General features: G+C 41.8%; 1 protein-coding gene across 1 annotated transcript in view; it reads right to left on the bottom strand.

The window, feature by feature from the left end:
- Nucleotides 1–6044: 6044 nt before the first annotated feature.
- HTRA1 (HtrA serine peptidase 1) overlaps nucleotides 6045–27599 on the bottom strand; it is a 33359-nt gene continuing 11804 nt past the window's right edge. Inside the window, exons 2-9 of the mRNA XM_086752486.1 lie at nucleotides 22799–22898; nucleotides 22264–22468; nucleotides 12711–12905; nucleotides 11976–12008; nucleotides 10580–10694; nucleotides 10401–10458; nucleotides 9252–9347; nucleotides 6045–6762 (exon numbers count right to left, since the gene is read on the bottom strand). Coding sequence (XP_086608612.1) covers nucleotides 6594–6762; nucleotides 9252–9347; nucleotides 10401–10458; nucleotides 10580–10694; nucleotides 11976–12008; nucleotides 12711–12905; nucleotides 22264–22468; nucleotides 22799–22898 — 971 coding nt within the window. The 3' untranslated portion in view covers nucleotides 6045–6593. The remainder of the gene's footprint in view (nucleotides 6763–9251; nucleotides 9348–10400; nucleotides 10459–10579; nucleotides 10695–11975; nucleotides 12009–12710; nucleotides 12906–22263; nucleotides 22469–22798; nucleotides 22899–27599) is intronic.

Genomic DNA, 27599 nt, shown 5'->3' with positions numbered 1-27599 from the left:
ACTGTACAGCTGATGGGAGTTGCCAAATTCATGGAAACCTCAGCCAGGCTTGATTCGAGCTCAAATGACTGCACAAGAGATACACCACCTCTCAAACTGGGTATGCCATGGAGATCGTACGTGTGGGTGCAGGGATATCCCCAGCGACTTTGTCAGGCAATGCTCCTGAAGCTGTTCTGCTGTCCACTGAGGACCGAGCTGGGGACATGAGGCTCCAAATGAGATGGAATGGGAGGTATTTAAAACCGCTCCCACTTCCTGCCTTGAGCTGCGGCAGGAGCAGAGCTGCAGTATCCAGCATTTCCAGTAACAAATCAAATGACACGATGAACATCTGCGGCGTGGGATTGGATTTGATCTTGCTGTTTGGTTCCTCCAGGACAGGAACAGTGTTAAGCAGAGAGCTTTGGCAGACTGGTTTTTAATTTTTTTAAAAAATGACTCTGCTCTTGAGGCAATAAAGCAATTTGAGCAGAGGAAGCCCTTGTGCGTGGCGGCAGGGTTTGCAGTGGCCCGCAGTGCTGGCAGGAGGCCGTTGCGCAGGCTGGATCCGATCCCGGGAGAGCTCTTCCTTCTGCGCACCACTTCGGCCTTCTTTTGGGAAGGGCTTTTTTCATTACACAAACCAAAAAAAAACCCCACTTAGCTGAGGATAAATAAAAGCAAAACTAATTGACTGCAAGAAAGAAGATGCATGTCATAGCTTCGCTATAGTATTGTCCTTTACATAACACGCCTGTATAAGTAACATTTACCTGGGTGTAGCGCCATTTCAATAAATATTCATCTCCCAGTAACCATGCTGGTGAAATGCAGCGTTCTGTCGCCAACTCCTCTTCAAAAGGAAGGGCTCCTTTCAAGATCCCAGCCTCCAACTCAAACGGGACGTGCCCTTCTCAAGCACAGATGAGGACGAACGCCACTGCTCACTTTCACAAGCGGCAGAGGCAACGCTGGGATCGCGCTGCCATGACTCCATTCAGCGATTCAAATTGCGCTTGACCTCTCAGCCTCCCCTGGCCTTGCTGGTACCTTTTTTTCAAGCAGGATACTGTCTCTGACCATGCTTTCTAATTCAGATGTGAGCAAATATGTCAGACAGGATATAAGGAAAAATTTTTTATGCTGAGGGTGGTGGAACACTGGCACAGGTTGCCCAGAGAGGTGGTGGATGCCCTATCTCTGGAAGTGTTCAAGGCCGGGTTAGATGGGGCTCTGAGCAACCTGATCTGGTTGAGACTTCCCTGATCCTTGCAGAGGGGTTGCACTGTTTTATTACAGGCTTCTTTTAAACCAGACTGGCAGCTAGAGCTTCTTTTCTGTTTTATTTGCCTGTTTCTGGTTGACTCACAGATTGCGTTTTTTTTTTTTTCCTGTAACAGCAAAGCTGTACAGGATTTTAAACCAGCCACAGCATCCTGAAACTTTCTAGGTTTCCAATGCAGACTGTCAACTCTCCTTTCTTGCCAGGCACATGAACTTACCCCGTTTTTTTTCTTTGCCCCCCGTTTGTCTTTTACCGAGATGGAGACAAACTACTCTTCCCTTGCCAGATCTGCCCACTCCCTCAGAAAGTTGGAACCAACCCTGTTGTCAGAACTTGCAGCTCTTCTTTCCAAACAGACGCTCTGTTCAGGCTTCCATGGACTCTGCTTTTCCCCCTGCACCTTCTCCTGTTGTGAGAGGTCCTCCCTGCTCAGCACTGCTGCGCACAGCTTCAGCGCTTGATGATCACAATGCAACATCCCTTGGACACAGCATGTGTGGCTTCCACAGAGGACCGTGTTGAGTTTTTAGCTTCAATTCGCCCTCTCGTGGACTTACCTGACCACAGGTTCTTTAAAAACCCTGTTTCTCCTGGAGATGAGCCCCATGGGCTGCTGCTCCTCGCTCAGCTTTTGTGGGCTTTGAGAAACGGGAGCAGCCAGGCAGACGCAGCCAGACCCCACCACAGGGACTCCACTAAATCACAGCTTTCTCAATCAGTAACACCCCACACCTGCATTTTCCTCTGCAGAGTGGTGATCAGAACCACTGGCTCTGTTCCAGAGGGGAAAGCAAGGCTGTGCTTCCACTGGAAGCAGCCAAAGCCCACGAACAGGAGACAGAAGAAATGTGGCAACCCCATGTGTGTCCTCAGCCCCAGGAACTCAATAGGGGCAAGCAGGATGAGGCAGAACTTAGCTTGTCTTTGAATACAAAATCCTTTCTGTACTTTAAAAAAGTTAACTGACATAGCTTTCCATAACCACTTTTCATCTCACTCTGCTTCAAAAAATTTCTGTTTATCAGTCATTGATGGGAAGCTGCTGCGTGGAAGAGCCAGACCACTTGAGGACGCCTGTGCCATGAGCCCAGCACCAACAGGTCCCGAGAAACCAAGCAGCTGCCACCACACAGTGCCCTCAGCCCGCAGAGAGCTCTGGCACAGCCCATTTCCCTCAGACATTCACGCTGCAAACCTTCTGAAAATCACTGTGCTCCCTGCATAAACACTGAACAGAAAAGGAATGAAAAGAACAAATATTTAATTTTCCTCTCCAGCGTGTTATGCGGTATTTCCAAGCTACTCAAGCTAATTCTTTACCAAATTCAGTAATTTTGACTCCCATGCTTCAGCTCTGACTCATTCTGTCTAATCAATTCCTAATTATGACCCACTTCCTCAGAGAGTTGATGGGGACAGATACTGCAGTACCACGGCTCCCAAACAGAACCATGAAAACTGGGGGAGGACTTGCCAGAAAATGCAGGTAGATAAAACTGACGAGCTGCTCTGGTTTTAGCAGCAATTTTGCACAATAAATAACATTTAACAAATCAAGTTATTGCATATTTACAGAGTAACAGTGCAAAGAGGCTGAACTGGCTGAAATCCTGGGGCCCAGTGGCTCCAGCCCTCACTTCCCAGAATCTTGTACAAAAGAGAACGGAGTTTGGGTGTTGAGGGGAACAAACAGATGGTGTGTCAGACATCTGTACAGCACAGCTGGACACACAGCACAGGATGTAGACATACAGCGTACACACATGAAGAATGTAAAATCACCAAAGCTTTCCGCTACGCATTTCTACGAAGTCAAGAACAACGCTGACCTTCCCATCGTGCGTAATGCTACCAACCCCTTCACCTCCAGATAACATTATCCAGCGCTGGTTGATTTTTGGGATCTGGGTGGGAGGTTATTGAGCTGAGGTTCGCATCCTAAATCCCAGGGTACAGCAAGATGAGGCAGGGCTTTAGCCACCACTTCTCTGCCTGGCTCCTTCCCATCTCGGAGGAATGTTTCTGTCTCTCCGTGCGAAGAAAGCCTCACAACAGCTTGCTGACATTTAACTTCAAAGTCTGACTTAAAGCCAGCCCAGGGTGGAATTTCAGCTTCCTTTCACTGACAGCCATCAGCAGTGATCATGGGGAGGGACTGAGGGCAAGGGGAGGGGGGGAAACAAGTAAAGGATGCCAAGTCACGTCCTTATTTTCTGGGTGGAAGAGGAACAGTGGGAAATAATATGGGAATTCAGGAATAGCAGGAATAATCTCCAATATAATGCAATCAAGGAGATCCCTGGAACCTCAAGTGAACGTTTCTTTATTCTCGCTCCATGGATGAAAAGGACAATAAGAACATGTATATAATGTAATGCCCTACTAGATACGTATGTCTCTAATTTGGAAAGATGTAGCTTTAAAAATCATCTTCAGCTTCCTTAACATAAATACAAAACATTTATGTGGGGGCAGGGGGCAAAGAAAAAAAAAAAAGTCATCTGGTATTGAAACACAGGACTTTACTGCTTGGCATATAAGCCATGGAAAGCAGACAATTGTTAGTCATGATCATTTCTTTTACAGCCCAAGACATTTCCCTCATGGAACAAGTGAACTGGCTTTTCAAAACCTCCTCCGAGTGCAGCCACATGTAGCCATCTACTTGGCATCACATACGCAGCAATTCCAGTTTCCATCTCAGACATTCCAGCATACTGAAAATCAAGCCAGAATGTCCCATTTCCCTGATTTAGTGTCCAACACTCGCTAAAATTTCCAGGAAACTGATATTTATACGAGCTGTGCCAAAGCTATGCTGAACAAAGTATTTTCAGTTGCCCTTTGGAAAGAACTGTGCGTTGAAGCAACAAAGAATGAAAATTATTCCACATCTATAACCCAATAATACATCAAAAATACAGGCTAATTAATTGTATTAAAGACAAACTTTGTTTCTGTGTCTCCGCTTATCTGTAATATTAAATACTTACAACATTTAGAGACAATTTTAACTGCAAGAAACCATCTGGGTAGCCGCACACATGGTTGGATACTGGAGGAGTAAATTCTAAACATTTTTCAGGATATGCATGTGGGTCTGGATATCAGACACAAAGAAATCAATTATAAATAAATAAAAAAGATACATCAGAAAACCACTTTCAAATACATGATGCAGAATGAGTGGCTGCAGTAAGAGAGCATCTCACACCCCACCAGATGGAGCTGTGGGCTTTGACTACACAGCCTAGAAACCAGGTCAAACATTTCGCTAATCCCAGTGGCGCAGGAAAACCATTTACAGAAGTCAAGCTCGTTTGCCTCTTTCCTACTGCACACGCAAACCCGAGCCGTCGTCCTGCGGCATTTGTGCCTCACGGCAGTATCTACGTAAAGCACAGGCACAACGATGGGCTGTGCCAGCTGTCACTGCAGGGATGTCATCGGTAAGCCCAAAGTAGCTAACTAGAAACAAAGCAAAAAAAAAAAAAATTTAACGGCATATTAAGAGATCACAACAACAAACAACAGGAACAAAAAGAACCAACCAGCTCTGTAAATTATGCAACCACTTGTTTTGAAATAAAAAGGCAGATGAAAAATAACTTCTGTTTTAAATACCATTTCCTGGCTTTGGGGCTTTAGCTCATTTTTTGCTAGTTGGTCCAGTAGCAGAGGAGGTAGGTGATTTTTTTTAATTAATTTTTGCTGAGAGCTGAATGTCACCACACTATGCACTCACATGGATGGTCTGCAAAATACAATACCACTTCAAAAGCAAGCTGAAACATTAATCAGCATCAGTAACACGAACTTGCAGTGCAAATATACTACAAAGCAACTCTGCAAAATCATTCTACTTTGCATCTTCCATGCTAGAAAGTATTGCAGACCTTCTGCGCTTGGCACCATACTACCTTGGCAGATTTTCAGACGTGTGATTTACCACCGTGACAGAATAAGTAAATCAGTAATGAGGTGTTCAGTCGTGTCAGGTGTCAACACACTGCATGCCTGTGAATTTACAGCGATCCAGGTGAGTAAGGGCAGGCACTGGCACTTGGGGCTACAGAAGCTCCCCAAATTGGAATAAGCTGGCTGAAACAGAACTGAAACACAGCTGGTGAGAGGATTTCTTGCTGTAATTGCATGGAATACAGTGCTTTCCTTAAAAATCATAAACTGTCAGCTACCCAGCCAAAGAGTTTTACTAAGAATCAATTTCAAAAGAAGAGCATTTTTAGGACTGACAGTCACCAAAACTTGTCTGTAGCCCTTGGATTTATTCTCCGAGATACACGTTTCGATAGAGAAAAGGAAAGGCTGCTGAGCCTATTGTTTACCCATGAGTAATTACACTGTAATTTTATTTAGTTGATTGTTCTCCTTCACAGTGAGACAATCCCATTCCCTACCCAAGCTTCAAGGGCATCCATCAATATAAGTATAAAGATTAATCTCTATATTAGAGGAATGTCCAATTATCCCAGTCAAGACCAGGTCCTACCATACACACATTGGTGGTGATGTAATTAAAACAATAAGGAAAATGCATTAACATCTGGAAGACAGGCGATCCGCGACAGCCAATATGACAAATCTGAGCCAGCCATGCCAAGAAGAGCAGATGCACAAGGGTGCAAATACAAGCGCATACTGAAAAGTGCTTCGGTTTATGACGATAAAAAGGAGACCATCAGGACATCCTTTCAGGCAGATGTGCTGTTCAAAGAAAAACACTCCACAAGGGGAATGAACCACTCATTAGAAGCAGTACTGTTGAATTATTTTAATAACACTAGGAAAATATAGTATTAAAATTCTGCACGGGGTCCTCGGAGGGTTATTTCGGTCGGGATTTCTTTGTGTTTATAAACCAAACTTTTTTTCCCAATTGTGTTTCCTTTTAAACCAACTACTCCTTTACAACGGTATTTCCAGTTAAAACACAGCTAACCTATAAATACCTGAATACCACAGCACACATTGTGCGCGTGGGTTGTGTTTAAATCTTAGCAGAAAGAACGGCAGATCTATTCAACAAAGGGAAGCAAACGTCGATTTGTTAAGCGGGGAATGTAATAGCCAGTAAAGAATACATTGCATACATGATACAGAAGGAAAAAAATTATCGTCTGGAGTATGTGAAATTACACGGATTTTGCACCTTAAACCTATTAGAAGTTACTCTGTTGGCCAATACTAATCCACTGAATAAGCAGAATGTTGGTCAGAAGTCTAACGTGTCCTGTACCAGCACAGAGAGAATATAAGCAGTCCAACGCTGTTAAAAGAAAACATGAAATCCAGCTCATGTTTCTGGTTAGGGATCGATTTCTTCAGGAACTACTGTTAACATAACATCTTCGTTGCCCCTGCGTACAACCATGTTCAACGTACTGTCCTTTTTAATAATGTCACTGACATCACTGGCTGAGCTTATCGACTGTCCATTGATGCTTATAATCACATCGTTGTCCTTCAGGCCACCACTGAAAATACAAAGCAGCAATGTATTAGTATAATTGCCATTTTATTCTCTTTACAATATTAAAAAAAAAAAAAAGATGGCTGGATTTGTCCTATTTCCCACCCAACGGCAGTTGCACAGGGACACAGCGGGCACACAAAAAGCAATCAGAATTTATGAAGCGGTGAAGATTAAAACACAACGCAGCGACCTCAGAAATCAGATGGATGTTCGAGTTTGATGAATCCCCCATTTCACTGTCTTTAAAGGAATTCACTATTGCAAACAGTGCAGTAATTCTGTAACAAGGATCCCAGATGCTGATTCGGTAGAAGAGACAGTGGCGTATTTTTCTTTTAAAATAATTGCAACAAGGCACTCATTTTAGAGTGGAAATTTTCCAAGCTTTTATTCATGTACGCACAGCAAAGCAACCCGAGTGGACTGTGCGTTAACACGTGAGAAATTTCAGTCCTGGACCACGCTGTTCTCCACGCACAGTTTACTGGCAGCGCCTTCACCCTAACCTTTGTGTTTTGAACTGAAGCGGAGTAACACATGCAGCGACGTACCCCAGTTACCAAAAATGTGTGTGTGCCCTTCTGCTTGCCCGCCTGCCTGTAGCCCCCAGAATCCCTTCTCCTGACCTCAGCACCGTATGCAAACCGAAAACAAAACCCTCCCGACTCAAAGCAAGACAGGGCAGAACTGGAGCCGGCACCACGAGGCGCCCCTGCCCGGGGCTGTGGGTCTGTCGCTGAGCTGCCTGAGACTGCTGCCGGGACCGAGAAATGGGGTGGTGAGGGATAACCATCGACCACAACGTCTTGCTCGGTCTTGCACAACGATCTGGCTCCAAGTTATGGAAATATTAACCAAGTAACCAGATCAGACATGATTCAGCCCTTCAGCATAATCCTTTCTTCACAAAACCACAGAGCAGTCATCGGCCTCTTCCGCCTGCAGAGAACGCCTTACATGAGTGTCTCCTGCTTGCAGGACGCCTTGGCCAATGTTTCCAGCAACTCTGGTTGCCTACCAAAGGCACGGCTTAAAACATTTTCATGGGAGAAACCATTTGGATTATCTTGGTCCCTCGTGCAGCCTCTCCTCTCAACTCCTAACAGGACAGGTCGCTGCAGAACTGCTCTGATCCCCTATCCAGCACGTCTACAAAACACACACTGGAGAAGAAACCAGCAGAATGGGGAAACGCATAAGCAAGGGGATTAGAGTAGGGAAGACAGAGCAAACATGGGTGGCATTTTGATTGCCAGGTCAGCCATCGGATGAAGCATCCTGATTTGAGTGTGCCTTCAAGTTACGAGGCTACATTGCCTCACATTTCCTCTACCTCTCTTATTTCCTTCTCTCACTCTCTGCTATTATCCATCCTCCTGTCGTGATCTTTGCACCTTCAGTTTAGACCTGCATGTCAAGGCAGTAAGTTCAGTCCCAGACTGAAGCAGCCACGTTATTCCTACATTAACTGCAGTTTACTTTCAGATCACAGCTACATCAGTATTCTGCATGAACAGCGCTGCCATACAAAGCAGCAATAATGCAGAAGCAAGACAGACAGCTAACACTGTATATCTTACAGTACCACCCAAACTGTAACAAAAAGACATCATTCAACCATCCTTGCAGTCTCCGTAAGAGACAAGATACGCTTGCTCCAAGCTTCTTTCTGCCTACATGCCTTTGGTGCTTCATACACCTCTTTCTGGCCACAAAGTTTTACTCTTCTCTTAAATGATCTCTAGTTTCAGAAAATGAATAAAGTTTCCTATTTCCTACTCTGGAAAAACCAAATGCTGAAGGGAAAGTGTCTCCAGCAAGAGCCCGTCAGATCTGTGCCAGTGACCACAGACTAGATGCCAGGCATCTCATGAAGTGTGGAACAACCAGCAGGTGAGGTTCTGAGCAAAGATGAAGAAAGAGATCAGTTGGCCAAAACCAAAAGCTCTTCCCGGTAGCGTGACTCTTGACAAAGCTCTCGCATGGAAGAGGATCTCATGCCAAGAGAAGATTTCACCCCAGGCACTAGGTGAGCTGGTGGGTTTGCCCAGCACTGAGACAGACACGTCTTCACAAGGTGGAAGCAAAGCTGCTCCCTCGCTCTCTTACAGCAGTGACCAACGGAGCTGTGGGGAGCACGCACAAGCAAACGGCTTTATTCAGCACTGGCACCCGTACAACAGATGCCTTGGAAGCAACTGCTGAGAAAAATGAAAATTGAGTTTTCACGCCCACTGAATCCTTGCCCTTTCGGCTGGGAACGCTGACAGGGCTTCGCTGCAATACCCTGATATGTTCGCAATATTGCCCATCAGGGACCGGACTGAAACCACAAACTGATTTTCAGCAGACAACCTAATAGCTATCAGATGGTCGTAATTTTGTCAATTTAGCATAATCATGATAACCAGTTAAGCAGGGAACACTCTCTCCATCATTAGCCCCTTAAGTCAGTGGCAGTGGTTTTCAGAAAAAAGTAGTTCAACTTACGCTTCAGCTGGTGTTTCTGGAATTACTTCAATAACGTAAGCCCCAGAGACAACATCAGGAAAGTCTTTATGGCGATCCTTCAGCTCTCTAGCTTTGCTGGAAAATGAAAAAACAGCAACAAAAATATTTCAACAAGATGGGGAAAAAAAAAATCATGCATTTTTACTTAGTTAACTCACTTAACATTCACAAGCTGAGGTATTTTACACATGTTGATGTGACACATCACAATCTGTTTTAACCCTTAAAATTATTTCAAGAATTATGACACTTTTTGCATGCATACAGCTTTTTAATGCCTATTTCTGATAAAGGCAGTCATTTCAGTAGATACAGAGGATTAGAGTTCAAACATTTCAAAACTTGGTCATTACTTTAGAACCAGCTGATCCTGAACACCTAAAAAAAACCCTTCAGTTTTCATTGCTTTGTTATACCTCTGACCCTGCAGATGAGAAAACTTCTGCTTATTTCCACAGATGTATCATCTGCTCACTAGTCTTTTTTTCTGGTTTGAGTACAAATAGAATCACAGAATGGTTTGGGTTGGAAGGGTCCTTCAAAGCCCATCCAGTCCAACCCCCCTGCAAGGAGCAGGGACATCTCCAACCACATCAGGTTGCTCACAGCCCCGTCCAACCTGGCCTGGAATGTTTCCAGGGATGGGGCATCAACCACCTCTCTGGGCAACCTAACAAGCAAGTCTACAAAAAAGCTTCATTTTACATTAAGCAAATTAATGAAAATAACTTCACAGAAATGGAAATACGTATGTAGCTGCTGTAATTCTTGAAAACACTCCGTCCTCTTTTCTCCTTGACCTACACGACAGCATGGGACAGATGGAAACAACACTAATAGCACCCCAGGACAAGTTAATGATCGCTAGCTATTCTCTTCCAAAGCATTAAGGAAAACAAAAAGCCAGGGAGTTGTTAAAAAACTAGCTTAAGCAAGAGCCTACAGGAAAGTTCAACCACGCATGTAGCAGATGCAGAGAAAAAGGCACCAAAAATTGGCTGCAAGTTGTCACCAGCACCTACACGCTGCTGGTTCACCCTCCCGCTTGTTTCTGCAGGTCACAAACTTGATCCAAATGCACACAGTGACCACACCTCAGAAAGGTGAGGAACCACCACTTTTACTTACCTAGGAGATAGGGACATCATTCGTATGCCGATGTATTTCTTTTTGGTTATAGCTTTTCCTACAAAAAGGAAAACAGGTCTTGATCAACTGCTCTTGCCAAAGGAGCCCCAAAGGCTGTTGACTTTCCGGTTTATTACTATTTTCATGTTTTTCTCTTTCAAAGCAGTGAAGTACAGTACCTTTAGCTTGCCTGTCATGGGATTCAGTTAGGAACTTTTTGATTTTATCTGATGGGATAGCAAACGAGATCCCTGCTGTAACTTTTAATGTGTTGATTCCTATGACTTCACCATCCTGGAGAAATAAGAAACTGTTATGAGCAAATGTGAAATATATTGAAGTGAAATGGATTATTTCTTCCAAGCAATCACAAAGAAATTCACACAACATATTCCATGGCTGGTTTTCAATTTTCTAAAAGGTTTCTTTAAGTGTAATTTCTCTGAATTGATAAAAAAAATATTCTACAATTTCGGAGAGTTGATGTAGATATTCATACTGCCACTATCAGAAGAGAGATCAGAACTGGGCAGCTCTGCTGCTTGCAGCAGACGAGCAGCACATTCCACAGCCAATTTCGGACTGTTTATTTCAGCAGGCACCTCACGAAGCGTGGTGCTGACTGGTTCTGAGCAAATATTGCATAATAACATAAAGAAAAATGACAGTTCATCAAAACCAAAAGCATTTCCTGATAATGTGACTCCGAGAGAGATAAAACACCTTTGCTGTCAGCTGATGAATCAAATACTTCTGAAATCTCAGCAGCTTCCTTCCCTGATCTCTCCTAAATAAAAACTATCCAGCTACAATTTTTTAAAGGCAGGTTACTGGTGCTGAAATTGTACTGTGGGTCTGGTGAAAAAAATTGCCAAATCACCAAGGCAGAAAGCCGGACTTTCTCTTTCCTCCACTTTGTGCCGTCTCTCTTCGTGGACCACTGCCTCTCCTCCGCTCGACCCCACATGCCCCCGTCTGAGAGCTCTCACACAGCAGTTGGGTTTTGCAACCTGCTTCAGTTGCTCTCCCTTATCCACAGCTGCTGCAAGTTCCAGCTCCAACTACGTTTTACAATATCGGCAAATAATCCCTAATATCCTGATAAATGCGTGGGTTTGTCAAGCTCTTCAGCGTGATCCAAAACAAAAGGGTAGATATGTTTCTGAAACATTAAATTGATTTTCAGTATGCAAAAATTATTGCTAGCTACATGGTATACAGTGAGGGCAAATGCCTCAACTTTAAAACGTGGTTTTTTACTTTTTGCAAGGTATGGGAGGGGGGAAAAAAAAAAAAAAGGGTATTACACTTGCTCAAAACAATGCAAACCATAAACACCTTAAATATTGAAATTCAAGTGTATCTTGTGATTTACCAACGTAAGCACAGACAAGCGATTGGTAAGAACCATGTGAATTTTGTGTAGTCAGGTAGATATCAAAAGCTCTGAATCACATTTCTGGTGTGGGGTTTTGTTTGTTTGTTGGTTTGTGTGGGGTTTTTTTTGTTTTGTTTTTAAATTAAAAAGCAAAAGTAATAAGCTTGACACTAAGCAAACTTAAAAGAAACTCTTACCAGATTTACTAGGGGTCCTCCAGAGTTTCCATACTGAAAATAAACATATGGCAAGAACATGTTTTAATATCTAGCTCTTGGTTCATGGCAAGCAAAACACAAAATACATTTTTGAAATATTTCTGCAGTAATCTTTTCATTGTCTGTTGAACATGTGCAACAGAACAGTCTTAACATCCAAACCCATTAATTACACTTAACATCACTCCTTCTAGCTGAGCTTTGCAAAGGCTTGTTTCTTCTCTTGCCAGAGCAAGTTAAGAAAGCCAAGGTATTTCTTTTGTTTTAATAGTACCACACTAGTCACTTAGAAGATTTTAAGACAGCTCTGGGAGCTGTTAGTGAAGATTTCTTACAAGGCCAACAGTAGAAGTACAAAAACTATTGTTTTGCCTTATGCAGAAGCAAACTTGAATCCTTACACTAAGTTTGGCTCCTTTTTAGAGAACACGATGGATTTTGAAAAAATATTTGTTTGCCAGAGAATATTGCCTCCTCCCTTGTAATTTGTAAGAATTCTGAAGTGAAGGCAGATACTGTACTTGGTGTGGTTCCTTGGGGAACTTTTAAATAACAATCAAGCGCTGCTGCACTGCAGATGTCCATATTTACATGGATAAAAGAAAAGCCAACTATACTGGCTGTTCTGAAGAACTGTATCACTGGTGAAACTTTCAAAGCAACTATTCAAGAAACCTAAGAGTTCAAGAGGACAAGGTTCAGAGCGGGACCTACATTGATGATGGCATCTGTCTGAATATAGTCCATATCGGAGTTGCGGAGCCCCAGCTCCTTCCCTCCGCGCTGAGTGGTACTAACAATCCCCGTAGTCACCGTGTTCTGAAGGGAAAATGGACTTCCAATCGCGACCACAAATTCTCCTGGCCTCAAGTCTGCAGACTGACCAAGCAGAAGAACTGGCAATTTACCCTACAAATAAATTTAAAAAAAAAAAAAAATTAAGAAAAATTCAGATGTTGTTAAGGCACTAGTACATTAGTAGAACAAATTCTACAGAAATATGAATACAATAATAAAGCAGAGGAAAAAAGAGAGGCTTTTGTTATTTGGGGATTCCGCTCAACCTGTTTTCTTTGAGCATTTCACGTGGCTCTGTACAGAAATATCGCAATGAACTTCGGCTCTAAAGGGTGGGCTCTTCAGACTGTAGCAGTACTTCTTCCACAACAGGTACCCATTAAATAAAATACAATTAGAAGACTAAAGGAATATTTATGCTCTGCTGTACAAAGCAAACATCTGATGATACTAGAACTGAGCTGTTTCCAACAGTTTCTTGAAATAATTAGCCAACAGCTGCTGGTTAAAGTAAGATATTGTTTAAGAGTGAACAGTAGAGTCAGGAAAGCAACAGTCGAACTGTATCAAACATTCATATGTATAGCTAAAAGCATTTTATATTCTCATAAGACACCAGATAGTGTTTAATCTTTCTTTTTCTTCAATGCAGTATCTCTTCTAAAGAATTATATTTCCTCCTATATACACTGATGTCTTCTTCTGAAGAAGAATCCTATTATATTTTCCTTTCAAGTCTTATCTCTAAAGATATTAACTACCATGTTATTGGAGACATTCCCACTAAGACACAAAACATTCTTAAAATCCAGCATCAAGAGAGATCACTGCAATTTACAGTAATTTAAAAAAAAAAAAAAAAAAAAAAGAGGGAAGGTTGGATCCACACACTCTTGCCAATGCAATGGATCAAGGGAACCGAGTATATTTCTCCAAGACATGTTGTATCTGCACAGGAACTGAACTGGCTGGAAAACAGATGATTCAAACTGGACCAATAACCCCTCCACAGCAATCAGAAAACAGCTGGGAATTTCTTAAGGCCTCCTACTCACCAACTAATTAAGAGTGTTCTGCAAGAGGTCATATTTCAAATAAATACTTTGCCTTCATTTATCATCTGCCTGTAAAATACATATTGAGCTCCATTTCTCCTTTGCTTCACATTTTTAAAAATCAGCCTCTACCCTTTCAGTAATGTTAAACTTTTTTACTCCTTTTATCTTTAATCCGCTGTCTAAATGATCCTGAACCTCTGCAGGTATTTAACTGCATATTTAACCATGTCCCTAGGCTATTTCTATTTGCATCAATGCACCTGGACATGTATAAATTTCAACTTAAGGATTTGGAGGATTAGGAGGTTACTGAACCTGAAATCAAAACAGAAGAAGTCTGAAGGGATTCATCTTTTGCTTTGCAAATCTAACTTTAACACAGCTTTCCGCCAAGCTCATCTCGCTTCAGTTCCTTCCTTTGCTCAAAAAACCTGCCCCCAAAAGCAAAAAGGCAGTAGTATAAACTTTAAAAACAGGCCAGTGATTCTAGAGGCAGTGGAAGTCCCACCTAGAGATTAATTTAAACCAATTTCCAAGGAGCGGGTAACACACTTACTTTATTAAAAAACAAAGTACCTTCAAGGTATTCTTGAGCTGCCTATCTAAAATGGCAGTACAAATTGGCTTAATACCTCTTCTTGTAAATAATTCCTTCTAGAAAAGTTGTAAAGGTGCTTTTTTCATCCTATACCTGCTCCAAAGCACACACATTTATGTGCCTACACTTGATGGGATCATAAAGCTGTATATTCTGGGCTCACATAGCAAAGAAACACAGCAGTACTCCGTATGACCTCATTATTTGTACAGATCCCCAAGTCAGTGATCCGTTTGTTTCAGAAGTCAATAGAAGCTGAATCATCACTAAATTTTGGCAAAAGGGGAAAATATTACGTGTTTAAATTGGAAAACAAGGGCTAGCTCTTTAGGGAGCAGTTTGAATGGCTGTATTAGTAAGCCACTCCTAGGGACAAAAATCCACTAACATAAACCAACCCAAATGTCCACCACTTTATATTTTCCACCTAGAGTTTTATTTCAAATGTCCTAGGAGATACACAATGTCCGTAAATAAGAAAGTAAAAAATGAACTACCATCACTATATGCCCCTGCAAATACAGAAGTTATGGTTTTAATATTTAGTAAGCCTGGTCCTGTATCCTTTGTAACAATTCCACCAGCAAAATTTTACTCAGATGAACAGATTGTTTCAATAAAACTCATTGCCAAATCCCAGACAGGATAAGATGCTCTATGGAAACTTATCCTTTAGTCTCCAGACAGCAAGAAAATAATTAACCAACTGCTTGTCAAACAGAATCAGTTGGAAAAGCAGCAAAACAGGCAACACAGTAAGGAGAAAAACTTTACCTTTCTAATTATCTTTCAGAGGAAAGTTTTCACAACCAGCGGTGCCCCACTATTAAATAATTATCCGTGGTACCTGCCAGTGCCACAGCCATAGATAAACCCACCCAAGGCCGTGGCTTAATTCTGAGAAGGATTCCACAGCCATACCCAGTTTCCCCATGGTATTTCCAGCGCGGCAGACAAGCAACAGCATCCCAAGGCAACGCTGCTGAGCAGTTCATCATCTCAGACCACAGCCCTGACTCCAAGGGACCTCTCCAGGACAGCGGGGAAGAGGCAGCTACGATTAGCTGTGCTGGGAAGCACGCAGTGTATGAAACACAAACAGCCCCATATGGGTATTGTTTGGATAGAGGGAGCACCCTGGCCCTTCCTTCTCTCACCAGATGCTATTCAGCTTACGTAGCACGTGTTTTCAAGATGTCATTGTCAAGAAGAGCATCTCTTTTTGGCACTGCTTTTCCTTATTAAAAAAAACAAAACAAAACACAACAACACAAAAAGTGGCTTTTGTTTGTATCCCAGTGCACTGAAAACAGATCCTTCCTAAAGAAAGAGGACACTTATTAGCAAATGAAAGATAAGCAACAGAAATATTTTTTCTCATTAACAGAAAAAAAAAGATTGCTAGTGTACAAAGTTAAAGATTTATACAACGTTCCTGAGTTATAAAAACAATCACAAAGCCAAAATCACATTTGGCAGCAGAAAGAGAAAACATGAACAATCTCTGACTAATACAATTACTTTGTGCTGAGTTTTCAAGCCTGTGCCTTAACTCGCTAGGCTCCAGTTCAAAGTCTAACGGATTGGCTGTGGGTCATCCGTGTGATTCAAAATGCCTTCTGGAAAGAGTTTGGCTAACCTTTCCTTTGCTAGGAACAAAAAATTGATTGCAAAAATCGCCTTGCTCTGCACATATTATGAAACATAGCTTTGGAAAACGTGTACTCTGTTCAGTACTTTTCTAGAAGAGACAGAACCTTAGGTACAAATACACTATCTCAAAATAACTACAAATACAACTAATGTATGTGATTTGTCATATTCTGTTAGCCAACAGAATTAATTTTTACCTGTTACATCCCCCATGCCGTGGGGAGGGGATGGGAGGACCACCCACACGGGTATCTATCAACTTCAACAACAAGAAGGACGCTGAGTACGCTTAAAAAACGTCTCCAAGGTCTGGAAGTCTACATGGTAAATAAAAGTCAGTGGGGTTCGCGTACTACTTGAAATGCTGTTCCTTATAATCCCACAGCGTGGTGCAGAGGACAGTAACCACATTGCAAGTAAATACTTTCATTAGTGCCTCTACAAGAATTGCCATGAAGAATTTACGATGAATACACGCATTGTCGAGGCTTTAAATTTGTGAGTTTTCCCTCTAAAAGATGCTTAAAAGTAACATTGCCACATTCAGAACTAAACTTTCCATCATCAAACAAACCCCAAGTATTTATTTAAATTGTAGGGGAGGTTTTGAAGTGAAATCAGTAAAAAACCAATCAAAATCCTCTTGCCTAGGATGTTGAGTCAGTCCTTGTAAAGCAAGTTTAAGTCCTTGGGTTCTAGGGTCCTTAATGACTATACTTAAAAAATGGGCACTCTTCAATTTTTACACAACGTCTGATGGTCATCAGGATGACGTAAGTACTGTTGCAACTCGTGATTCTCTTGGGTTAACTATAGATTTGCCACAACAGTTAATTAAAATCCCAGGCAAACGAGCATGCCTTGCAGCACAATGAGCAGGGAGGCAGAAATACCCAGCACCTAAACCCAGCTTTCCCACTGACTCACAGCATGCCCTGGGGCGACACATACAGCTTCTCTTTTCCTCCTCCCTCCATTTTTCATTTGATGAAGCCTTGGGGCTCTGCTGAGATCCGTGTTTACTCAATAAAACAAATCTGCAAGCAGGTATTCTGCAAGTACACAGAAATAGGACTAAACATGCAAAACCATAAGTGGCACATGACTCACTGTTTACACCCAGCCAGAGAAAGAGTCATTAATTAGTGTTAATATTTTAAGCCTTTCTCATCCCAAAGGGCTTCAGACATTTTTTATATATGGGTTTGACTCAAACCCTGGATAAACATAACTCCCACAAAACGGAGAGCTGCACGTCACCACAAGAAACAGCTTCACCCAGCGAGAAGATGCAGCTATCCCATGGATGGGAGGCAGCCGTTTGGCACAGGAGACTGGGACAAGTACAGAAGAACATCATCATCAACCAGGAGACAGACGCTCATCTGATGTACATCAGCATCATAATTTGAATCAGGTAAAATAAGTGGAGCCTTGACAAGTCAGCTCTGAGACTAAAAGAAGAGGCAGCAAGTAACCAGCACCGGGCACAGCCAGTGCCATAGAGGAATAAAACCCAGGAGACAGACGGCCGTAACCAGTTAGGTGTTTTGGCTGAAACTTTATCATCCATTAAATAAGTGAATCCGTCTCTATGTTGGCACAGGAGGCAAGTAAATGCCTTCTCTGTTCTGTACTCCCCTTCATTTGTGGAAGGAAGATCACAAGTGTGCAGGAAGCAGTTTGCAGTTCAATAAACTGATGAAGAGAAGACAAATGTTCTGAGTTCAATTTGTGTTAAATAGTGACAGACTTCCTTCATGCTTTTTATTTTTAGGCGGAAAAGAAACAGATGCTTGTATGGTAGGCTAATTCAGCTGTAAATAACTCTGGCAAAACATGTAACTTCCCTGGGAACTGCATTTTCGTTCTCATTAATGAAACTAACTTTCAGAATATGTTATGGCAAAATAAAAACACAGGCCATGAGCATATAAAAATGTAGAGCATCATCTACAATCTAGAAACTGCTTGACAAAACGCCAAAGAAAATGAAAAACCCAAGCTGAATGCATTACAAGCCTCTGAAAGTATTTCATCTATAGTTAGAAACACAAAACTGAGTCTCCTTATCTAAATATGGAGCATGGGAAGCTTGCAGGAAAAAAAAAGAAAAAAGGACGAATTGCTGTTTTGCTATGTCACTAGGATTTCAATTACCTGGCAAGATATTGCTGTTCTTCCTTAAAATAAAATACTCTGGTGCTGGTAAAAACACCCCAGATGTGCGTGAGCATTTTGCTGTGCAGGGAGCTGGACCAGCACATCATCCCTGCAGCAAGGGCTACTAGGAGCTGAAGATGGCAGGAAATCACTGCTGCCTAAACCGATGAATAAACCAGAGTTAACATGCAAGCTTTTTTACAAGCTATTTCATTTCTATGGGTCCTGAAGACTTCTGGAACCAATATGTAGGCTTCCTCAGGCTCTCTAGAGGAAGCAACGTAACATCCAGCGACAGATTTCAAAGTAAAATAGCATTTTAGAAAAGCCACTTACATCTGGTATTCAAGTAGTTTGGTTTTTTAAAATGTGGACTATTAAAATATTGATACATAAACAGGAAGCTTTCCTGCTTCCTCCAGTTTGTACACACAGGGGAAAGAAAGCAAATCCCCCCTGACCACCAAGATACAAACACTGCATTGCCTCACAAAACCACCGAAGGAACGAGGGCAGAAGGTCTTGTTGATTTAGAAGTGTCAGACTAAGTGGATATTACTAAGACGCAGGAAAAACCTTACGCAAAAGGGCTGAAATACCACCGCAAACTAGAGATCGGTCACAAATCCACCACTGCTGTATCACGCAGATGCCAAATCCTGCCTGGGATGCAGAAGGCAGTAACTGGTCACACTGAGGAATAAAAATCAATTTTTCTAGGGACGTTTTAAAAATATTGCATGTTCATATCCACATCGTCTGCAACTGCACTGTTTCTTTCTAGTACTGCTGTCTCCTCAAAGCTGTTTGCATTTGGAAGGATATTTATATTGCACTCATGTTTACGCACTTGACTCCAATCTTACTTCCTACTTTCAACACTTCGGCAAACGGCTGTGTCTCAGTATAGACACAAGAAATACAGTTTCTCTCTTCTACAGACTGTAAAAATAAGCGTATTTTAGGATTAGAAGAACAACACCAAGATTTCTGATTTCTGTTCCTCATTGACTACAGCATGTTTTTCCATGGAGAAGAATTTAATCGGGGAAACGGTTCATCCTTACTGGTGCCCAGACTTTACCACTCTCTTTCATTTCCTATTGCACTCAGCAAAGCCAAATTAGTTCTAGTAATGCCTTTGGCCAGATGTTCACACCTTAAAGAAAAACAGCATGCAGGCTGCTGCAAAGTCTTAACAGTTTTAGGAATATCAGCTGACAGCCTAAACTCATACTTCAAGCCCAGCTCTGTTCCTGACCACAAAGGCATTCTTCACCCTTCAGATCCTGCCTTAACACGCCACAGAAAAACAGAATAAAACAATAATTCTGCATCTTTGATGTCACCTTCAAATAATTTATTTAAAAAGAACTTCTTCATGTCTTCAGAAAAATTCTTAAGGATGGTTTTCATGCCATATCCAGACTTTCAAAGGGTTATTTGTACCATCACATTGACTTCTCTAGTCATCGAATACATTTCAACTTCAACAAATTACCTCTGTGATTTTAAAAAGCATTTTATGAACGTGGATGACTGCAAGGCATTTCAGCACAAAAAGGAAAGTCCAAACGCTGCACTTGAATGCTTATACAAAAACGTCACATGACAGTTCAGTCTGAAAATCAGCTTCTCAGCTGACTGCATTTCCATTTTTTACTTTTTGCAAAGACTTAAAATTTTGTGTTTCTAATTCTCCAAATGCAAAGCATCATCTGTCCTGCAAACAGAGATGCCTCAGGCCTCATCTTGGACTGCCACGTCACCAGAGTTTGCTGGAAAACTGGTCTCCCATCCCAGAAAAGACAAGCAATATAAGAAATTCTCCCCAGGTCTTCTCAAAATAATCCTGAGACGCAAGTGGGTTGTACCACTGACAGACACTTACCGAGGGTACGTCAGACCTAAGTTTATATCCATACTCTATCTAATTTAGAGCAGAGATGTGAAATTTGATCTCCTGCTACCCAGACAGATGTGCAAAGTTGACATTAAGCGAGGAAGACAGCTGAGCAAGAGCACAGCCTCCAGTCAGTAGACACTTAGTGAAGTTTCATTAAAATCAACCATTTTTCTCATAGACAACTGAATATTAATGGATCAATCCCTCCCCTCTCAATCTCCAAAAAGAAAAATGTGGCTGATTTGGCTCTAGATGGCTCTAAACCAGCAAAAGTTTACTACCTTAAAGAATCTGCAAATATATAAGTGAATTAGTCTGCAATGCTGATGTGCCATTTGCAAAACAAGGTCACAACTACATTCAAAAATGAAACTGATGGAAGAAAATTATAACTATCATTTAATTACACAGCAGTAATTTTAAAAAAAAAAAAAAAAAGAGTATCTGCTATCTTGCGAGCCATAACTAGAATCACCAATTCCAGTCCCGTTCAGCAGTGGTTTCCACTACAGACAGCTCATCTGGCTGCATTCTCTTTTTTCCCAAGTTGCTTCCAGTCTTCCAGGTTCTCCCTTCCCGCAAGCACCTTACCAGGGATATTTTGGAGCCATGTCTTTAGGGTATCAAATAACATAAAACTCTTAAGTCTGCTCTCTTCTTAAGTCTTCAAAACAATCTGTCACATCAGTTCAATGTCTTCTTTCTTTGACTCACCAGTTTTTCTTCTCTGAAGCTCACCTTCCTGTTGCTTGAAGTCCTCTCCTCCTCCCCACCATTTCCTGCTCTACTTTCCCAACCATGTTGTGCTTCCAATTTTAAATCACTATTCCAGATGCCCTGCACTCCCTGCCCTACCCTACTCAGCCTAATGCTGCCAGTTCTCATCCTTGGGATCTTTCCCCTTGCTTTGTTACTGGAGATCTGGTTTTGCTTACTTTAATATAAAAAAAAAAGAAAACAAATGATTGGTAAATGTGTAAATAGGTTATCTCAGAACAATACAGGAAAAAAACAACATGGCAAAAAACATTCTTGATATTGTTTTTTTTTTTTTCCATGTTGTTGTTAAAAAGCTTTTAAATAAGAAAAAAGAAAGAGCTTTTAAATGACAAAGGTGGCAAGGGAGCAGCAGGAGCACTTCATATCTTAAGTCATCCAAGATTTCTGTATTAGACGTCTGATTTAGTCATGAACTCTGGCACAAACACTTTTGACCTCACTGGGGAACAGGTCTGAACTAAAACAACACTGCAAGACCTACACATTTTTCAGTCATGTGTTTCAAATGAATCGTTCTCGCCTGTTAAATTTGGAGGTCATTAACTGACAGCCCAAACAAGGGAAACCAACACCAGCAGCACCCCGAGCAATCACATGCAACTAGTTGTATCTACATCACACAGTATTTCGACACAATATTCCACTTCCACTATGCTGTTGACATGTGCAGAACCTCATGACAGCTTTTCTGCTGTTGCAGGAGGCAGAATAGTGCTGACGGTCGTATGTTTGATACGGAGGAAGACTATGGATGGCAAGTTGCATTCCTACTTGTTCAGAAAACCACTTGCAGTGTAAGAGCATCTTTCCAAACTAGCTTTAATTTGCATGTTCAAGATGCTTCCCAAGATATTTTCCATTTCAGTACCTATGTCAGCGTCATACAGCCCTTCAGAGGCACAAACGCATTCTCTAAAAGCAATCTGTGACTTCACTACAGGCACACAAGAAAGACTAACACGTCCCTCTACCAACCGCAATGGAAAAACCTTCATTTCTTCTCAGAGGGAGAGAGTCACATTAGCCAACGTGCATGCAAACCTGCCAGTAAACAATGCTGCTGGTTTTTATTTTGAGGATGCATACTAAAGTGCTATGCGCTTCCTTGTATTACACTGAGGTGATAAAATTAACCACTACCAACCACAAACTTGGCTTTTAAAAATGTGCTTCCACCTAGCTCAAATATTCTCTGTAACTCAGACCACTAAACTACTAACCTTTCCTTCAAACATGAAAATGAGCAACAGCTTTTGCAAATGAGAATATTAATTTAAAAGGAATGAAATGCGTCTTGCTCTAACAACTCACCTGAGAATCTATTTTAATTAGTGCAATGTCAGCTTTTTCATCTACATCTTTAATTTTAGCTTCATATGTTTCACCGTTCTTCAGCTCCACCTTCACTCGGTTTTTGTTGGTGACGACATGGGCATTTGTCACTATCAGTCCGTCTTCTGAGACGATGAACCCTGAACCACTGGCAACAGGAATCTCCCTCTTCGAATAAGGAAGTCTAAAAGACATGGGAAATAAACAGTTATCGCTGCAAGAAGTTGAAAGATCACAAATCACTCCAAGTAATACACAGTCAAAAAGAGTGTGGTGCTTTTTAATGCTTTAGGATATCTGCTGTTACTTACTATCATTAAGAAGATAATACACATGCATTAGTTTAACTTGGTTTTTTTTTGCCAGGGCTCTTAAATTATCTTTAATTCTTAAGCATGACAAATATTTATCACCTCAAAAACATCTTTGCTATTACATAGCATCAATCAACATTTCTGGCACACTGGCAGCTGTTTTCAAGAACACAAAAATCAAAACTGGGCATCTTGTTTACTTGCGAAATAATTCAATGTGAACCACCGCAGGAGCTATCTTCTCCACCACATCTGCAATAAAGTTGTATTTGTGCCGCAGGCTATTAGGATGTTCTTGGCCTGAAATAGAAACAGAAAACATGTCATGAGTTCTTCAAGTGACAGGAGAAGGGTCATTGCAAAACACCTGAATTATAAAAAGCTCCAACTGGATATCTTTCCCCTCCTTGAAAGTCATCTGCAGCATAACCCTTGCCCCCAGACTTCCCTTCTGCCTCTCTGCGCAGAAGAGGCAGCACGCTTTATCCTCAGGACAAACGGATCCACGAAACCTTCTTGTTTCAGGCACACATAATTGGGCCACGGGGCAGCAGATCTGCTGCTCCAAGCGTGGCTGTAGCTGCAGCCCGCGGTTCAGCCCGTCCCACCGCTGGCAGATCCCAGGGATGAGGCACTGGAGGAGCACAGGGTTTAGTCCATGTCTGCGCTGCCCTGCTCCTCCCTTGGTGAAAGGCATCTTGCACTTAGATGCCTCCATTACTACTGTCACCTCTTTTCTTTTCTGGATGGTCTATTTAGCTTGTATGGTCTTCTCAGATTTAACAAACGGGCTCTGTTCCTCTGCCAAAATACGCCTTCTTAGCAGTTTTTGATGTCCCATGCTGCTGCCTTTGTAAAATGCCGAGGACAACAAGGTCCTAACCCCAGTTTAAGCAGCTGCTGTGAAAGTTCAACTTGGGTAAGGGGTTTGGGCTGCTTCTCCCACCCGTGTCCCCACACAGCTTGAAGCACCAGCCTCTGCCTGGAACCTAAACGCAGATGCACGTCACACACGCTCCACATAACCATACCCAAGGCACCCTTTACACTGCAACCGCCTGTGGGCCATCGACTCCATGGAGGAGTGGATCCCATGGACTTTGGAGTTACTGACCCACCCTCAAGGCTGTAAAATAGATAGGGACACAAAAACAATGGGACCACAAAGCTCTGCATTCCTGGGCAGTGCCGTAACACAAAAGCGCATGGTCACTGAGTATACAAGCGAGGTCAGTGGGATTTTCAAAAGCAACTGGATACCAAACTCCCATTGTGGCCAACAAAAAGCTGTCTGCACCAGCAGATGTCTAAAAATCTCTGGAAAAACCTCACAATTCTGACACAGTTTCCCCTTCTGAAGTCATTTTGGGGCAAAACTTTTTTAAAAAATTGTGAGCAACTAAGCATTTGGAACACCCCAGTTATTTTGTATTTCCCTTGTGGCAAGAAACACCAAATGTTTTCATTAGCCTTCCCGTTTTATCTGATGCAGCCATCTCACGTTATAAAGGCACAATCCAAATCTGCAGTTGACTTTCAGCAGAGTATTAATGTGCCGGGCTCCCATCCGCCCTTGCCATTTGGCTTCTAAATCCGTCCAGAGATTAAAGCCGTAAGCAGCTTGCGGGTGCTCTAAGTGCCTGTGACGGTGTAACGGGATGATTTATTTGCGGAATTGCAGAAGGAGACACAGGACTATCCTATCAAATCATCCAAATACCGATACCTGAAACGACCTTCACTATCTGAAAACCAGAGTGGAAAACTATGCCAATTTTAAAGTACATACTGCAGGCAAAAACCCACGGAAGCGTTCAGAGGAATGATCTGGGAACAAAACACTGCTGCTTTTAATACTAACCAGATACTGGTTCGATTCAGGGGTGAACAACATGTTTCAGGTGACCTACCGATGCCAACTAGCATACACTGCCCTCCTGAGAGGGCTGGATGCTCAACCCAAACACTATCCAGTCACTCAAGAACATGTTTTTTCCCATTTATATCCCGTGAAGCATCTCAAGGGCTTTTAAGCGCAATCAGTCATGAAAAGCAGCCCCAGCAGCCACCACATAATCCGCTACGCAGTTTCAGATCACAGTTTGGAGATGTTAATCTGCTTTATGAAGTAGGAATGTTGATCAGGAAACTTGTGTTCTCACCTACTGTTTTCCTCAAAAGTATTCTGTGCTTTCTCTGATTTACATAAGCTGTTTTCCCTGGATTTTAATGCCAGAAAGGCAAAAGGGCTTGCTGATTGACAAATATAAATGTACCAAAGGATTTGTGTTCTCTTTATTAGAAATATTCGGTATTAAATGAACCACGTCATCACTACAAAGCCGACAATTATAATGAGAGTGCTTTGGAAAATGGGTAGGAGAATGAGAACTGCAGTTTGGAAGTATTCACTCCCATTAAATATGAGCTTTGACAGATTATCAGATTAGATTAATGCGATGTTGGGATAAAACGCCGCAGGGCACTACCGTATCCATCAATACGCTTTTTGATCACTGCTTATAAAATGATTTAATCTCCGTTACAACGCCGCAGACATTCAAAGGTCACATCCTGCCCTTGACAACGAGAGCTCCCACGGATGAGGGAACTGCACAGGAAACACACAGCTTTTTTTATGCCTTCAAGCTTTTTTGCATTCAGCTATTCAAGAAGAGAAAGGATGCCTGAGCCGTACATGGCGAGACTACTAATACCCCATCGCAGAGCTGCCTTCACTTTGATTGGAGGCAACAAATGCCAAGGTTTCAGAAGTGACCGTATTTTGCATATAATCCACCTCCTCGCACAGTCCCAAACTAAAACTGCACAGTTAAAAGGTCAAAATCCCACACTCTGAAAAAGTTAGATAATAAATACTGATTCATGGCATACTGACCTAAAAAGCTTACAGCAGCTTGCCACGCCTGCCTGTTGCTTATGCATTAGGAATTCTTGCAATTGTGTAACACAGTTTTGCAACAGCTCTTGAACGACTGCCCGCTTAAATGGAAAACATACCTTTTCAAAGCAAATAAACAAAAGCCAAAGCACCGTTCCGATTAATTCATTGATGAGTGCTAACAAAAGCAATTCCTATCAACTGGTCTTTGCTACAAGGTGACGACATAAAATCTGAAGGCTATAGTAAAAGTATTAACATGTCAAAAATTTCTTTTATTGCTGAGAAAAAGTATCATGGTGGGAAAAAAATTGAGCCCAAACCGGACACGTGCATTTGCCCATTACGCACACACTTAATGCTCACCATAGCTAACGGCTCTTTGGGATTACTGAGCAATGCACGAGGGAGTCAAGAGATGCACTTATCTTTCCCATAAGCAACAACAGCCACGTAAAAGCTTACCTTAAATTTGAATCACCAGCAGGCACACACTACATAGAAGCCTAAATTGCCATCGAAATGCTAATAGTACAAACCGAATATGAGCAGATGCTTATTCCTCAACAATTATACGGTAGTTTCCAGCCATCACCAGCCACTGCAGAAGACAGCAGTGAAATTAAGTTTACGGTTGGACTCGACTGTCTTAAAGGTCTTTTCAAACCTGAATGATTCTATGAAATGCAGAACTTCTCAGAAGCTACCTTCCTTTCTAACACATTTTTCCAGCTATACTGATAGTTAAGGGTTTTGGCAGAAAACACAGTTTTAGGAGTGAAATGGGTATCACGCAACATCCTCCAACTTTTTAGGTTTAAAGAGCTGGAGACTGCAGCGGTTCAGCGGACTGTGCTTGACTATTAAGCAACAAAAAAGCAATAGTTTGATCAGTGATATGATTTTCATTATTTAATCCTCACCTAACCTCAACATCCATCCTGACTTACAGGCAGCCCACAAGCAGGTGGGTAGCTCTTTAATTCCACACTTAAACTGGTCCCCAAAATGTAGATTTCCAAGTTTAAAACTGCTTCCTTGGTATAACCAGTGTTGGATCCATGTGAATAATGTTTCTCCAATTTTCTGGCTTTTTGTTCATTTGTTTTTTTTTTTTTAAACCACACCCTTCTGGAGTTTTGTTCTTAACAGAGTCTTTTCATTGTGTTTTGGTTTTGTGTTTGGGCTTGGGGTTTTTTGTTATTTTTTTTTTAAACGTTGAGAAGTGGGCTTGAATACAGCTCTAGTTCCTAAATACCTGCAAGCTTTGATGTTCAGATCTCTGCAGACTGTTCTATTTATATGCTTGATTATTTATCTTTTGTAATGTTTTTATTGAACTACTGCACAATGCCCTCGAGCATGGTTAAGAAACCTTTATTAATGACATCATGATGACCATTGTTGTTCATTCAGTTAATGATCAAAAACTGATTTAATAAAACATAAACAGGTTACAGTATGAAAAATTCCCAAGGCAACTAACTCTGCAAAGACTTCAAAGGTATGCTGGCTGTCAGCCCTTGAAAGAAAATAAAAATCTCTGCCAACTGACACTAATAGGGCTAATATCAATAAACAAACTGCTAGGAGGCAAGACAGAATACCAAGCCATGGAAAAAAAGCACATCTAAGTGTAAATAACTGAAATAATTTGGTTTCATAAAGATGAGCCAGAAAGCATATTAAGATCGAGGTTCTGATTAGGTCTTTACTCAAAGTGGCATCGATGCTTTAATGCTTACAACTCATAGATGCTGCTTTTGGTAATATTTTGAGGTAAACTGAAAGGATACTTTGGAGATAAACTCAAAGTAACAGGGGAGAGGTTATCTGCTGTTCTGGAAGGTCTTCTCTCAGTGTAGGTCCACCTCGCATGAGAACAGGTCTTCACACAAAGCTTCAGGCACATATCAGTCAGAAATGGATCTTTGTCCCATCCAGTTTTGATGTTTTTCCCCTTTCAGACCAGGGGTTCTGCTCTCACTCATCAGGACCAGCTCAGCTTGCTGCCCATTCTCTTTTGTACCCTCTGTCGCTAGCCTGTGCTAAGGCATCCTCAAGATTCCTGTGTCTCCTTTTCCACTGTCTGAAGATAG

Source organism: Chlamydotis macqueenii, chromosome 7, assembly GCF_036417535.1.
Source record: "Chlamydotis macqueenii isolate bChlMac1 chromosome 7, bChlMac1.mat, whole genome shotgun sequence".
Taxonomy (NCBI): domain Eukaryota; kingdom Metazoa; phylum Chordata; class Aves; order Otidiformes; family Otididae; genus Chlamydotis; species Chlamydotis macqueenii.
The sequence above is the reverse complement of the archived record's forward strand: the minus strand, read 5'-3'. Positions and strand labels throughout refer to the sequence as shown.